This window comes from Myxocyprinus asiaticus, chromosome 3, assembly GCF_019703515.2.
Source record: "Myxocyprinus asiaticus isolate MX2 ecotype Aquarium Trade chromosome 3, UBuf_Myxa_2, whole genome shotgun sequence".
Taxonomy (NCBI): domain Eukaryota; kingdom Metazoa; phylum Chordata; class Actinopteri; order Cypriniformes; family Catostomidae; genus Myxocyprinus; species Myxocyprinus asiaticus.
In genome coordinates this window covers 22387999-22403284 of record NC_059346.1, presented here as the reverse complement: position 1 = coordinate 22403284, position 15286 = coordinate 22387999, and the positions used below count along the sequence as shown (strand labels likewise).

At 35.2% G+C, this 15286-nt stretch overlaps 1 protein-coding gene across 1 annotated transcript in view; it reads right to left on the bottom strand.

The window, feature by feature from the left end:
• The window catches only part of tacr1a (tachykinin receptor 1a), a 48358-nt gene extending 33743 nt beyond the window's left edge, over window positions 1–14615 (bottom strand). Inside the window, exons 1-2 of the mRNA XM_051677908.1 lie at window positions 13973–14615; window positions 1563–1757 (exon numbers count right to left, since the gene is read on the bottom strand). Coding sequence (XP_051533868.1) covers window positions 1563–1757; window positions 13973–14379 — 602 coding nt within the window. The 5' untranslated portion in view covers window positions 14380–14615. The remainder of the gene's footprint in view (window positions 1–1562; window positions 1758–13972) is intronic.
• Between the last annotated feature and the right edge of the window lie 671 nt (window positions 14616–15286).

Below are 15286 nucleotides of genomic sequence, written 5' to 3'. Positions count from 1 at the left end.
TGATTGAAATGTATGGAGAAGACCCAATGAAGGGATTAAATGAAGTGAGAAAAGGAAAGAGACAGAGGGGAAGAGGAAGAAAAAGAGAAATGTGCTTTGAGAGAGAAAAGTGTTTTAGACAGGGGGTGGTAAACGACAGTAACACCACTTCTTTCTGGTTTTCTCCATCTTGTCCTTCTCAAGCCTCTCTTGTATTTCTGTACAAAGATACACTGTAAAACAAAATTTGAGGTAACCTAAAAATATGCTTCATGTGATATCCAAATGAACTGGTTTGGTTCAATTCAAAAATGTTTTTAATCTGACTAAATTTACCTGACAATTTAGTACTTTTTATGGGTTAAATTTGTGTTCTGCAAATTTCTTTGTTCTGCAGAACACAAACGAAGATTTTTAGAAGAACATCTCAGCTCTCTAGATCCATACAATGCAAGTGAATGGTGATCAGGCATTTGAAGCTCCAAGAAGCAGATAAAGTCAGCATAAACATAGTCCATATGACTCCAGTGGTTTAATCAATGTCTAGAGAAGCAGTCAAGTTGGTTTTGGGTGACCAAAATAAAGGATGAAAACTTTTTCACTCTACATCCTGCCATTGCAGTCTCTAGGCACAATCATGATTTCAAGCATGATTACAAGAGACTGCAATGGCAGGATGTTCAGTGAACAAGGAGTTATATTTAGGTCTGTTCTCACCCAAAACCAACTAGATAGCTTCAGCAGAGATTGATTAAACCACTGGAGTTGTATGGATTACTTTTATGCTGTCTTTATCTCCTTTGTGGAGCTCTGGTCACCATTCACTTGCATTATATGGATCTACAAAGATGAGATTTTCTTCTAAAAATCTTTATTTTTGTTCAGCAGAAGAAAGAAAGTCATACACATCTTAGATGGCTTGAGGGTGAGAAAATGATGAGATACTTTTTATTTTTGGGTTAACTATCCCTTTATGGTTACATTTGCAGGTTACAGTTTTTTACAGTGCACACTGCTGTTTCGAGTTTTTGGGTTTATTCCAAATCTGAGAAACCTCAGATTTTTTTGTTCACACACAACCTATTAGCAGGAGTTTTTTAACATGAGTAAAAATCATTATAAAATAATTACCTTTTAATCTGCGTACAAGCCAACTTTTTGAGAGTATATCCCTACACTAAAGAGTAATAATCATTAGTCATTTTATTTACCCATGGGCAACATTTTAAATTATGTTTGCTTTAATAGTCTTTCACTCTTTTCTTTTCTCTCTCTTGGGGCCATGACTGTCCTGTGTTTAATATTTTCATTGTAATGAAGCTTATCTCTTTTGTTATATACAGCAAGTAAACACTTTGGGGGAAAGCTGCTATGATTTGTGATTACTCCAAATGAGTTAAAAAGCTAATATTTCCAACAATATCTGATGCCACTGGCGAAATTCTTCGAGCAGCTGCAAAGGAACCTACAACCATAAATCTACCTGGCTGTTAAAATGGTGAACTTGAATATTCTCAAATATCTGTTCATGGTACCATGGGCTATAATCATGCCTGTTCAGTAGTTAAAAGGGAGATATTTACATCTTACTGAAGTTCAGGAGAGTGTACTCAGGCCAGTCGATGTAGCAAATAACCCTTCCAGGCAGTTGGTCTGTGTTGGAGTAGTAGTACTGGGGAAAAGCCAGCAGAAGAGCCAGCACCCAGATCACCCCGATGACCACTTTCGTCTGAGTCGCAGACATCCTCTGCTGCAGAGGATGGATAATGGCCATATATCTGTGGGAGAGCAGGACAATTCTGTTGAAAGCATTTTTACATTAATTTTAGCTTATATTTTCAGTTGACTCATGTTGAACGCAATTTATAAAGTATTACTTACTGTTGAATGATTATAAAAAATAAATTCATTGCATATACATAAGCAAATATTTGTGTTTTTGGTTGCTTTCTTTAAGGAAAAATGTTTTTTATATTTCATTTGTGCATTTGGCTAACAGTGCATTCAAAGTTTACATTTGATCAGTATGTGTGTTTGCTGGTAATCAAACGCATGATTTTGGCATTAATATCACCATGCTTTATCAGTTGTGCCACACAAACAGGTTTTCTGTAATCAAATTAGCAAACATTTGTTAAGAGCAATGAATGCATTAACTAAAAATGTTAATTTAGCTCTTTAAAGTCCTATTAAATGATTACGAGTTTTATTAAATGGGACTTATAAAAGAAAGTATGCTTCTTTTTAAGGGTTGTTTTATTTCTTACTACAAAGAAAAGCCTAATCTCAACAATTCCATCTTTTCAAAGAGAGAAGAGTTTCTTTTGTTTCCTTTGAAAACCTTGCTGGTAGAAATTAAGATAAACTGTCTGCGTGTGGATTTAGCTATCAGCACACATTTCAGTCCATTTACAAACACTTTTATTTTCTCCAATGTGATCTTATTTCATACTTTGCAGCCCATGCTGTGCTGGAAAGCATAAAATTTCATCCTGCAGACTTGACAATTTAAACTGTCAACACATCATTGACTTCATCAGGCATACACACACACACACACACACACACACACACGTCTCGTTTCAGCGCACAAAGATCTCAGTGTAATCTAAGTTAAATCCTCTTAAATCATTTGCCCCAATATGGAGCTGTATCCTTATAAAAATGAGTAAGCCTAGCCAGTAAATCCCATACAAAGCTTACAAATCCACTGAGTGCCTTAATAGTGGATTTGTGTGATTATTAGTCTTGGGTTTGCGCTGTAATATACTAAATAATAACTGACAAGTGTATTTTTGGCTTTTCTCAGACAATATGAGCTCCACAAAAAATAGAGCGGACACATCTGTTCCAGTAATCAGTTATGTGGACAATGAACAGACAATAGACAAAAGAAAGAATATACATGTGTGGTTGAAATTATAGCTTGAAGAAACCATGTACCACTCCATTTTCCATTTTGGCATCTGAAGAGTGAGACATTGCTTTTTTGGTTTTCCTTAGACTCCATTTAATGGTATTAACATCCATCTTGGGTGAACCGATCACAAGTGGAAAGCTCTATATACAGGTGTAAACAGTGTCCAAAATGCTTTGTGATCCAATCACTCAAAGATGGTGCAAATTACAGGGGTCTGGGGGGGGGGTTCAGACCCCTGAATGCTACAGGAGACCCCCTGGAAAGCTAATTTGTGCATTCTCAAAGGGGTCTCATTTAAAATCATGCAATTAATCCAATACGATGTTTAACCTAGTTATTTTTAATACTCTAGTAATGCATATATACAATTTGACATCAAAATGTTTAATTCTGTTCAGAGCATCGCTGCACCTTCCCTCTCTCTCTCTCTGTCTCTCTCTCTCTCTCGCTCACAGGACGTTTAACATGTCATTTTCATTATTTAAATGGTGGAATTTAATAATCGGCGAAGGTCTACAAGAGAAGTATCAATTACAAGTGCTACAACAACATGAAATGCTAACACCAGCGTGAGACATACAATGTGTCCCGAAAATGATAGAAATTCTGTTTTTATCAAAATGTTTCGAATGTAAATGTTAATACTGGGCCTCATTCATTAAACTTTTGTAAATATATGAGTAAATTTGGATTCATTTGTGCATAAAATGGACCTTCATGAAAAGTTTCTTCTGGATTCCCGAATGTTGTACCCCCCGATTTGTTAGTTAGACATGTGTATGTTAGTGAATTCCAAACATTTTGTAAACAGGATGTGTGTGCACTTTCATTCACAATTATCATAATCCACACCCATGGAAATGCCATATATGGAAGGCACCAGACTCGCTAGTAAATGAGAACAGGGATATGTGGAACAGTAATGAAAGTGTTTAAAAATGAAGTGCATTCAATTCACACAGTTTTGATTTAGCAAACACACTGGTGTGTTCATAAAGAAAGTGAGGAACTTACTGACATAGCATGTTTTGGCTGCCGGAGGTTCTTTTGTGAATCAAACAGTCCAAGAGGTCAATAAAAATGGTTTGACATGAAGCTTTAGTGTCAAAAATGTTCAGTTCATGCCGGCAGGAGGATGTCCACCACCATTAACATTTGCCTATCTGGTTCAGTCGAGCACATTGCCAGCATCATTGGTGAAACTTGTTGGGAAAATTCTGATTGTAACAGTGATATACTTGCAACAGGAAGAATCTTCAGAGAAATTAACAGAATGACTGAATAAGGTCTTTGATTGAAATGCTGCATGCTAATAATGATTTGCAAACTGACAGTGTGCAGGGCTTTTTTTTTCTGTTGTATTGTGTACGCACCTGCCCGCAACATGTGTTTATTTAACAGCATTGGCATTGACAATACATTATCAACTGAATGCGATTTATCGATGCCTATACTGAATTATGAAACCTAAATTATACACTGTAAAATATCCAACTTCAATTTTGTCAGATAAGCTCAATTTCAAAAGTTGATTGCACTATCTCAAATATATGTCGAAAAAGTGAGTTTACTCAAAACAATCAATTACGTCAACTTTTATGCCATTTAAGTCAGAGCAACTTACATTTTTAAGCAGTGAGCCCATGCAATAACAAGTCTGGTGGTGAAGGTAGAACATTCAGGCTTTTGAGCATGCTCAGTTTGATCGCTGACCCTCCAAAACCCGCCCTCCACCGTTTCTTTGACAAGGAATAATTTCTTATTAAATGTCAATATTTACATATCATAAATGCATTATATAAGTAATATTTTTATCAGATGTTGGATTTTATATTATTTTATATTGCCCTTACCATAGTTGACAAAATGTTTTTTGCAAAATGACTGCATATGATGGTCCATTTAGTGCACCTCTGTGAAATGGAAGTCTACATTTTACTGTTGTAAGTCTATAAAGACAGGCTCTACCACGGAAAATCATGAAATATGAGGGAATTTAAATCTTTGATTTCGACTCATATCTTTAAGGAGGTTATCCATTTGTTAAAGTCATGAAAAGGTCTTGAAAATTCATGGGTCAAAATCTGTGGGAACCTTGTAAGGCTGAGCACTATGAACTTAACATTGTTGCGTCTGCTACTGAGCATGCCCACCAGAGAAGCATTATGGCAGAAGACACTACCCACAATCCCCTGCACTTGAATTTAAGTGTGCCGACTTATGAGGACATGTAAATCATTTGTGAATAATCTGTTTTTAATTAATAGATGTTTTAGCACTATGTGTTTTTAATTATGTTTTGCTGTTAAAAGTTGTTTTGTTTAAAGTCACCATCAGGGTGATTAGTGTTTGCCTTGATGAAGTTTCTTTATGGAGTTGACTTAATTTCTAAAAGTTTGAAGTACCTGTAATCTACACCAGCTTTTAAATTAGACCAATAATTTGGTCTTTTGGTGGGGTTGATACATGATCTTATGTTGAAATATAGATTTGCTTAAAAAAAAAAAAAGAATGTTTTTACACAGTTATCAAGAATTATGGTCAGCTGGTTAAAAATGCAAGTTTATTGAACTTAATCATTTATATTTTTGAGTTTGCTGAACTTACAGTATTAAGTTCTTGGACCATACAATCCAACTTGAATTGTTAAATTGGTAAAACTAATTTGCCTAAAGTTGAGTAAACTCAAATGCTTTTCAGCTGGTTTTATTTTGTACAGTGTAGAGCTCATGTCAAAAGAACAAACTATCCAATTAACCAGTTGCATTAGAGAGCTGTAACGAGTGGCTGGTGCTGGCAATGATGAAGAAGTGACGAACCAAGTGCAGTTTATTTTTCAAATGTGGAATCCCAAAACCCTGACTACAAACATGAACTAAACATGAACTAAACATGAACTAAACATGAACTAAACATGAACTAAACATGAACTAAACATGAACTAAACATGAACTAAACATGAACTAAACATGAACTAAACATGAACTAAACATGAACTAAACATGAACTAAACATGAACTAAACATGAACTTGATTTGACTCGATGTAGAGTTACATTCACAATACCGGACACTAGACAATGGCAAACATGAGGGCTTAAATACATGGACATGGGTAACAGGTAAACAAGACAACCAATCACAAGACTAAACTATAAACAAGATAACAAGACTAATTGAACTTAAACCAATGAAAAGACAAGACTAATAACAAAGTAATCAAACAATGAACCAATGAAAACAAGACACATGAACAGGGGAAACATATGACAAGATCACATGAGGGAACAGGGAATCACATGACAGGAACAGGAACTAAACTTGAAAAAAAAAAGACATGAAAACAAGAACAAAACACATAAACATGACAAGGGCATTCATTTTTTAGAGATAATCAAACAAAAACTTTGACTTTCCAAGAACTTTTCACCCCATGGCAAGCAGAGTTGGGAATAAACTTTCAAGAAATAAATACAAGCATCAAATAAATGTTTTTAATTAAGTATATGGTTTAAAAAAGAAAACGACAAACTGCTTTTTTTTTTATTTATGTTATTTTAAAGATTAGTTTTACTTATTTAATTCTTAGTTTACTTTTTCTTTTACTTTTATCAAATCAAATCAAATCACTTTATTGTCACACAGCCATATACACAAGTGCAATGGTGTGTGAAATTCTTGGGTGCAGTTCCGATCAACATAGTAGTCGTGACAGTGATGAGACAGTACCAATTTACAATAACATCAAATTAACACAGCACAATTTAAACATCTGATATACACATAATTACACACAACAATATACACTGTACAGTATACAATACGCACAATATAGATACACATTATTCAATAAAATAAAAAATATATAAAATGTATATATAGTAGTATATAATGACTTTTAATGATTTCACTTCTGTCAAAATTTAGTCATGGCAGTTTGTCTGAAAGAAACACAAAGCCTTCGGATGTTTTAAACACGATTTACGCGTGGTCCAGAGCAGGTGTAAAATATTGTTTGTAGCAACTAACATTTTGAAAATACCAACATTTTCATGAATCCCAAAATTTACGTCAGAATGGCTTTACGAACAATTTACACAAAAATTTGTTCTGCTGGTGTGTCATGAATGAGGCCCATTAAGTGAAAGTTTACAAACAGTATAGAGATGTAAATGCAAAACAGTAGAAAAGCAAGCTGTTTTAATGTCACTATTAAGGGGGAGGAAAATATGACGGGGGCTTTTTTCCTGTCATCTTTCCATTATTTTATTTTTTTGCTCCAAAAAGGCAAAAATTATTTATGTAGTCAAGTACACTTTTGGCATTTGAAAAAGATAATTCAGGTGTCTGGATCATAGTAGTGGAGTGATGCTGTACACAGTGTTGGGAGGGTTACTTTTGAAATGTATTCCACTACAGATTACAGAATACATGTTGTAAAATGTCATTTGTAACGTATTCTGTTAGATTACTTAAGGCCAGTAACGTATTCTAAATACTTTAGATTACTTCTTAAGCACTGGTAGATTTTTTCACTTGTTTTGACTGTAAAAACTCTGCCAGTACAGTAAGACAAAATACACGTTAAAAATACATTCTCTGAAAAACCTAAATATCTTATGCAGTGTTGTTTCTAAAACAAGACAAATCAAATTGATCTTGATTTAAGGATTTTTAGATATTTTTACAGGAAAACAATACACAAATTATTAGCAAGAATATGATTTTTGCCCTAATATCAAAGGTTTTACTAGAAAAAAATAAATTATGATCCAACATGAATTTTCTTTAAAAATAATAAAATATGATCGTGACTGGTAACATGTGCATGTAAAATGGCTAGAAATAGCATTTTAACTTAGCATAAAGCTGACAATTTACACAAGGTTTATTTCTATTTCTTCTGCTCCAAACTTACTTCAAACTTCTCTGTCTGCTCGTATGAGTGTAACACATCATAAGAAAGTGTTTCACCGTTGTTCAAATGCACTTTGGATCGCATCATTTATATGTATAAATGTTTTCCATCTGAAAGAACTAAATATTAAATGAAACAAATGACAATAAAATGCAAAGTAATCTCTTCAGTAATCAAAATACTTTTTGAATGTAACTGTATTCTAATTACCAATGATTTAAATTGTAACTGTAGTGGAATACAGTTACTTATATTTTGTATTTTAAATACATAATCCCGTTACATGTATTCCGTTCCTTCCCAACACTGGCTGTACAGTCCTGGCAGTGTGTCAGATCGCAGTGGTCTGTTGCATCCTATAAAGTGCTTAGAACCGACCCACAAGATCTGAATTGCGCTGTACAGATTGCGTTCAGCACAGATTTTGTGGGTGCTTTTGCACCGTTGCTTGATATGCATAATTACTTTAGTGAATCAGGCGCTAAATGGGTGTGTGTAAATAACCAACACTTTTATTCAGTATAAGTGAATTCCCCCACACAGACTTTATAGAACGTCTTTCATATGCAGACACAAATAATTCACTTTGTTTACAATTTGCTCAGTGTATACAGGTACTAACTCAACTAATATAGCAAGAGCATTCCACTCGAAATGTTGTTTGTGGCAAGATTACAATTCAAGTATATTTGGGAGCAACAGAACCTTTCTTTGCTTTACAAACATGCAGCGATACACTGATTTAGTGCGTGATGTATGAAGTCATGAATTCAGAGACCCTCCCCTTGACAAAATTTGATCACAAGTGGTCACAGGAGACGCATTTGAGATGGATGTTAATACCAGGTGTAAACAGTAATCTGTCTCCTCTAACCACTTGTGATCGGATTACCCAAGACGGATGTTGATACTAGGTATAAACAAGGCCTTAGAAACTTATGCTGTATCTGTGTTTTTTGTTGGCATACAGAGGCCCGCTTTCTGTACAGCACCTTGTAAATATTCAGACCTCATTTAATAAAAGTCCTACATTCAAATGTGTGGTCTCATCTGATCAGAAAATCCTACACTGTTATTCTTTTTGACAAACTCCAGGCATGGCTTCACATTGTTCTTGTTGGCTAATGGTGTCTTTTTTTATGATACCCTCCCATACAGGTCAGTGATCTGTAAAGCCCTTGGTATGGTTCACTTGTTCAAAATTGAGTTTTTGACATGACTTTATTCCTTTTTAAGAAAATTGAGTCCTTGTAGCTCCTTCAAAAGTCACCATTTGCCTCTCTGTGACTTCATTAATAAGTCTTCTTTATAGTTTGTGCAGAGTTTTGAGGAATACACTTTTTTGACCTGATAATTGTACCCACAGGGACATCCAAACATTTGGATATTGTTTTGCACTTGTATTTCCTTTTCTTTTTTTATGTTTGTTTTAATTTGTCTCTAATTTCCTGGAATACTCTGCTCTTAATAGTCACATCTATCCTTCAGATTCACATCCAGAATAATGATCAATTAAATGTGTGTGTGTGTGGGGGGGGGGGGGGTTATGCAGAAAATGTTGTTTTAATAATTCATAGGTTGAGGCCAATTGTAAGGCAACTGTGTCCTTGTTAGAACAATACATTTTCAACTGTGTACATTTAGAGACTGCAGGAATTGAATATTTATGCACACAGAATATTGAAGTTTTTCATTTTTGTTTAGAATATTCTCAAACTATTAACCAATGTAACATTAAAATAGTAAACATGGAATTCAATGCCTCAAAGTATCAAAGTAAAATATTAAAGAGAACAAAATATCAATGTATGATTTGTGTAATACAGTAAAATGAGATAATTTTTTTTTAAAGCTGCAATACGTAACTTTGTGCTCTCTAGCGACATCTGTGTTTGAAAGTTAAAACTGAAAGCAATTTGCGGAAGAACACATTATGTGAATGGTGTTTTGGCACTGCTCTTCTGGCAGATGAATCTCATGATTTCAGCTTACCTGGACATTGCCTGTGTGTGATCATGACTGGGAGATATTCAGAGCCGGAGTCATAATGTGCTATTTTCATGTTGATATTATGTTATACAATTAAACATTTAAAACTGAAATATTACTTGCTTTGATGAAGATTAAAAAAAAACACTCCTATTTACATATTTTGAATGAATGAATTTAACACTTATAGCGCTTTCTGACACGACAATCAAGGCACTTTTACATAGAGAACAGGGTATACCAATACCACTATATTTTAATATGATTATTCAAGTGTTTTATCTTCTATTATGTTTGTATTGTTCTACAAATGTCAATTTTAGAGGTGATACTCGTGATATGGCTGATATAAGTTCAATTCAATACTTTATTATTTTTATATTATATTGTACAGCCTCAGTTAATAATGCAAGTAATCCATAATACTACAATATTATGTCTATGCAATTCACACAATAACACCATAAACTAAAAACATAAAAAGAGGATTCAATAATAATGGGGATAAAATATACTTTATTAAACATTAAAATAATATGCTAATACGCAATATAACAATTACAAGAAGTCAATTTCAGAAGTTATAAATATTAGTAAACATGTCACTGTAACTTCCCCTGACAACGTAGATACATCATGATCGGTTAACACGAGTAATGTTCGATTCATACAAATGACAAGCAATATAAGCTTCAACAACCCTACCAGACAACAAATCCAAGCATTATAGCAGATAAACAACTTCGCGAAATGGATAACAGATAAACATCCATCCAGATTGCAGCGATGCTGTCCTGAACTGCATGAATGTGACTGAACTGAACGGTGTTCAGTCAGAACACCAGACAGCCGGCACTTCTTTCTTGTGTTAAAGGACATGACGTATTGATGCAAGGATGTACGTCATAAGCAAGCGATTTCGCGCCAAATCCTACCCGACAGCTCAAAATACAAATTTTTTTATATGTTTACTGTAGTGAATGGGGGTAAGGTAAGGACATTGTTTTGAACACTGATTGTTTATGTACTCAATCAATAATGACAATTTGTTAATTTTTAACCAAAAACTTTTACATAGTGCAACTTTAAAGGTCCAATTCCATTACTGGCTAAACCACCAACAGGCGCACACATGTACACTTACATATGATAGACAATCACATTGTCTTTTGCATGAATGTGTTTTCAGCCTCTCCAATCATGCTCAGTTAAAGTGATTTACTGAAGGACAACATGATTACATACAGTGCCAGAAGACTGGTGAGTAATGAGGAAATGACAATGGGCTCATGGCACACTCTCCTGCAGCTGAAGAGGTCAGGCACAGCACAGAGGTACATTCAAGCACATCTGTCTGACATGAGTGGAGCTCAAGGCAACAGATCTGACATGAGGGGAGCTATAGGCAACATATCATTTTCATTCACCGGTCTGAGCTGCATCAGGGCTAAACCAATAAGGACAACAAGCCAGAGGGAGCGGAGACGGACAGTGTGGTTGTACAGTTTGATGCTTGCAGTGCTCTTCTTTCAAATTGAGCTTGTGCACTGTTATTTGATTAGGAATCTTATTTTTTGGTTGGAGAGGGTCTGTGTCTTCAAGCCATGCTATTTGTTTTTACAGGGATGACATGAAATACAGTTTAGCTAAAGGGATGCGGAAGGCCCTGATGGTGACAGGACAAGGCTAAATAAATGTTGATTGATAGATTGTTTTCAGGATTCAGTGGCTATCTCAGTTCCTGTCTTCCATAACAGTTTGAATTAAAACATCCATCATTAACAAAGTTTTACACATACTCTGCCCCTAGCAATGCTAATCTGACAATGATTATACAGTAAGCTACCAATAAAAATGCAGTATTCTCAGCTCCATTTCACAAATTTGACGATATTTAAAGGAATATTCCGGATTCAATACAAGTTAAGTTCAGTCGACAGCATTTGTGGCATAATGTTGACTCGTCCTTCCTTTTCTTTAAAAAAAAGCAAAAACCGTGGTTACACTGAGGCACTTACAATGGAAGTGAATGGGGCCAATTTCTGGAGGGTTTAAAGGCAGAAATTTGAAGCTTATAATTTTATAAAAGCACTTACATTAATTCTTCTGTTAAAACACATATTATTTGAGCTGTAAAATGTTTAAATTGTAATTTTTACAGTCATTTTACGGTTTGTTGACATTACAACAAAGTTGTGTAATTGGCTATAACTTTACACAGAAAAGGTTAGGAAGCGATTTTATCACACTAAAATCATGTTAACATGCATATTGTTTATGTCTTGTGAATATAATTTTGAAACAGTGAAACAGTATTTTTAACGTTTATGGATTGGCCCCCATTGTAAATGCCTCACTGTAACACATTATTTTTGCTTAAAGAAAAAATAGATTTTTGTGGTAAATAACATTATGCCACAAATGCTATCGACTGAGCTTAAAAAATCATTTCGCAGAGTGAACACTGAAGCTCAACGCAAGTGATCTGTCTACAGAGGTGACAGTCTTTCTCCTGTTTGTTATATCATTTTTGGGTGAACAATCCCTAGAAACTTTATTTATGTGACCTGATTTTCTATGCTGTCTTTTGCCCCTGTTTAGACATTCGCGCTTCACAGTTAATACAACCTAATACAAATCAATTTGAGGTTTAGAAATAGAGCATTCTGTTAATTAAATGTACATTTTATGTTACATCTATGGGTTTAATTTAGTTTTCCAACCTCACATTGCCCTTCACTTGATAGTAATCAAATCAGTGCTTAATGGAAATTGCTTGAGGGAAGTCTGATAAAACATGCTCAAATTTAACTAATTGCACCATCAGAACTACTGTTAATGTAGCACTTGGTGGAAAACGCTCGGCTCCGTTAAACTCTTCTTTATCAGATACACCAAGGCATTTGCTCTTGGTTATTTGTTTGTAAACCAATGATTGAGATAATGTAATCTTGGCTAGCTTTGCTCAAAAGTGTTTTACTAAAGATAAATAAAGGACCCATTAGTGTTCTGACAGGTATTTCCTCTATAATGGCCCGAGCACACAGTGAAGCTTTTGCCAGAACCCTTGCACTTTCTCCAACAACTCTCTCAGGTAACAGAATTTTAAAAAGCAAAGAGTAGATAAATGGATGGCAGACAAGTAGTTTTTAAATATTAGCTGCTGTGTCAAAAAGGCAGGAAATCTTAGAATTAGAACATCTGAGCCCTCTTATGAATAATCCATTACTCTAGATATACTTGATGAATGAAGAAACAGATCCAGACCAAAGCAGACCCAGCTCTCTCACAATTACCTCATCACCCCCCCACCCCCTCAAGAAATTAAGATTTCTGAGCAATGAATTTGCTAGGCTGTGTGTGGGATGAAAAATAACAACCATCCATTATATATGGTCAGATACAGTATAACCTCTGCCATCTATACTTCAATAATTCCTAATATGGCAATAACAAGAGCTATGTCATTGTGTTTGCATTGTGGAGATGATTTGTAATAACACTGCTGGTACTAAACATTACTAAACTTTACTATTATTAATACTATCTTTATTAGCAACAATTAACATTAGGCTACTATGACTAAACATGTAGGCCTAACACTAAACAAAACGTCCTATGGTAAACAGAGTGTAATTTATTTTTTTCTTTCTTTTTTATGGTAGTGGTGGCTATACCAAATGAACAGTTTTATTGTATTAACAGTCCCTGCAGTAGCCTATGGTATTTTGGCGCGAACTGGTTACCACAGTAGCCTACAGTACATTTTTGTGTATAACAAATGTTTTGCTAGAATAACTAATTTAAACTGTGTGGAAATTATGTAGTAGCCTAGAACGTTAAAGGGAAGGCCATTGCAGGCTACCACTTGCTCTCAGACTTGGCAAATATAAAGTTAATCTAAAGGCGACAATTATGTTTAGTTTTTTTTATTGATGAACGTCAAGGAAAATATCGTGTAAAATAACGTTTAGGCTACTTTCTCTTCTGAAATTAAATTCTACCAGAAATTGTTGGTACCAGTCAGTACCAGTTCTGCGCTTAACATTTTGACACTCATAAAGGTACAAGCCCAAACAATCAGCTGAGACAGTTCTCGCGCGCACTAGTGAAATTCTCGCGCATACCGCGTGCATGTTGCAGGTGAGAGGTGACGAAGGAACTTACCTGTCTAGTGCAATCGCAGTCATGGAACATATACTCGCGAAGACAGCTGCTATGGGAAAGAAGTTGTGAAATCGGCAGTAATAGAGCCCAAAATACCACTCATTATGCACGGCGTACACAAAATTTATAACCGTGTTAAATGCGGACATCGACGCTTCAGCGAAAGCCAAGTTCACGAGGAAATAGTTCGTCACTGTTCGCATGCGTTTGTGCGCCAAAATGATCCATATCACTGTGATGTTGCCCACCACGGACACGATGACAATTGTGCTGTAAGCTACTGCCCAGAGCACTATCCTCCAAACTGGTTGCACAAACTGGTTCCAGTATATCTCGGTTTTATTCTGTGCGGTGGAGTCGTTTGTCCAATTACTTGGAAACTCAGTGGAAGTGATGAGCGGATCCATTCTACTGATAATTAAATAAATATATATATATATATTTAAATGTTTAAGGCTATTTGGTAGGATGTGGCATTAATGTTCTATCTACGATATTTTCTTATGGAAAAAAAAAAATGGGTTTTAGCACAAAAAAAGAGTTCCGATTTGTATTCCGAAGTTGTATTCTGTGATAAGGAGGGCAGTGTCCTGTGTTCCTTTAAAGAAAGCAGGAGAACAGACCGCAACAGCTTGCTCCTTCACTTTTCTCATCACGAAACCAATTTTAGCTCTTGGTTACACACACCTCACTCCTCTGAGCGTCCCTGCCAAGAGCGCAGCGCGTGCCTTAAGAGAAGTCGCGCGCGCACACGCGCAGGGGCTGTGAACATGGGGTTCTGAAAGAAAATGAAGGAATAGATTATCGGGAATACATTTCTCTCTTTTAAATGCGGCATTTGGTTAATCTCCATATATGATTAAGAGGGCAGCATATGCGCTAAACTTGGAGTCAGACAGGAGTCGTTAAATAAAAGCTCTCGGTCTCCACCCGGTGGTTCCACATGAATACAGATCAACCCAATCTTTAGTCACGTCAGTTTTATTGTAATTGTCAATACAGGATGCATGATGAAAATATGCTTTAAAGTGCTCTAAAAAAAAAAAAAAAAATCCAAATAAAGGGGCCAGATTATTAATGTAGATGTTGAGTTATATATAAAAAATAAAATTAAAAAAAAAACTGAAAAAGTAATTCTGCGAAAACCTGAATGTAAAAGCACAGCATTTGATGTTCCCTGTCATTGTTCTATCAGCATACATTATTCATGTATGAGTCCACATAACAAGAAATGTTTTGATACTCACTGACTCAGAGCGAGCAAAGGGAACTGCCCTTTTCAGAGCAAATTTTCAGCATTTTGGTGAATCATTC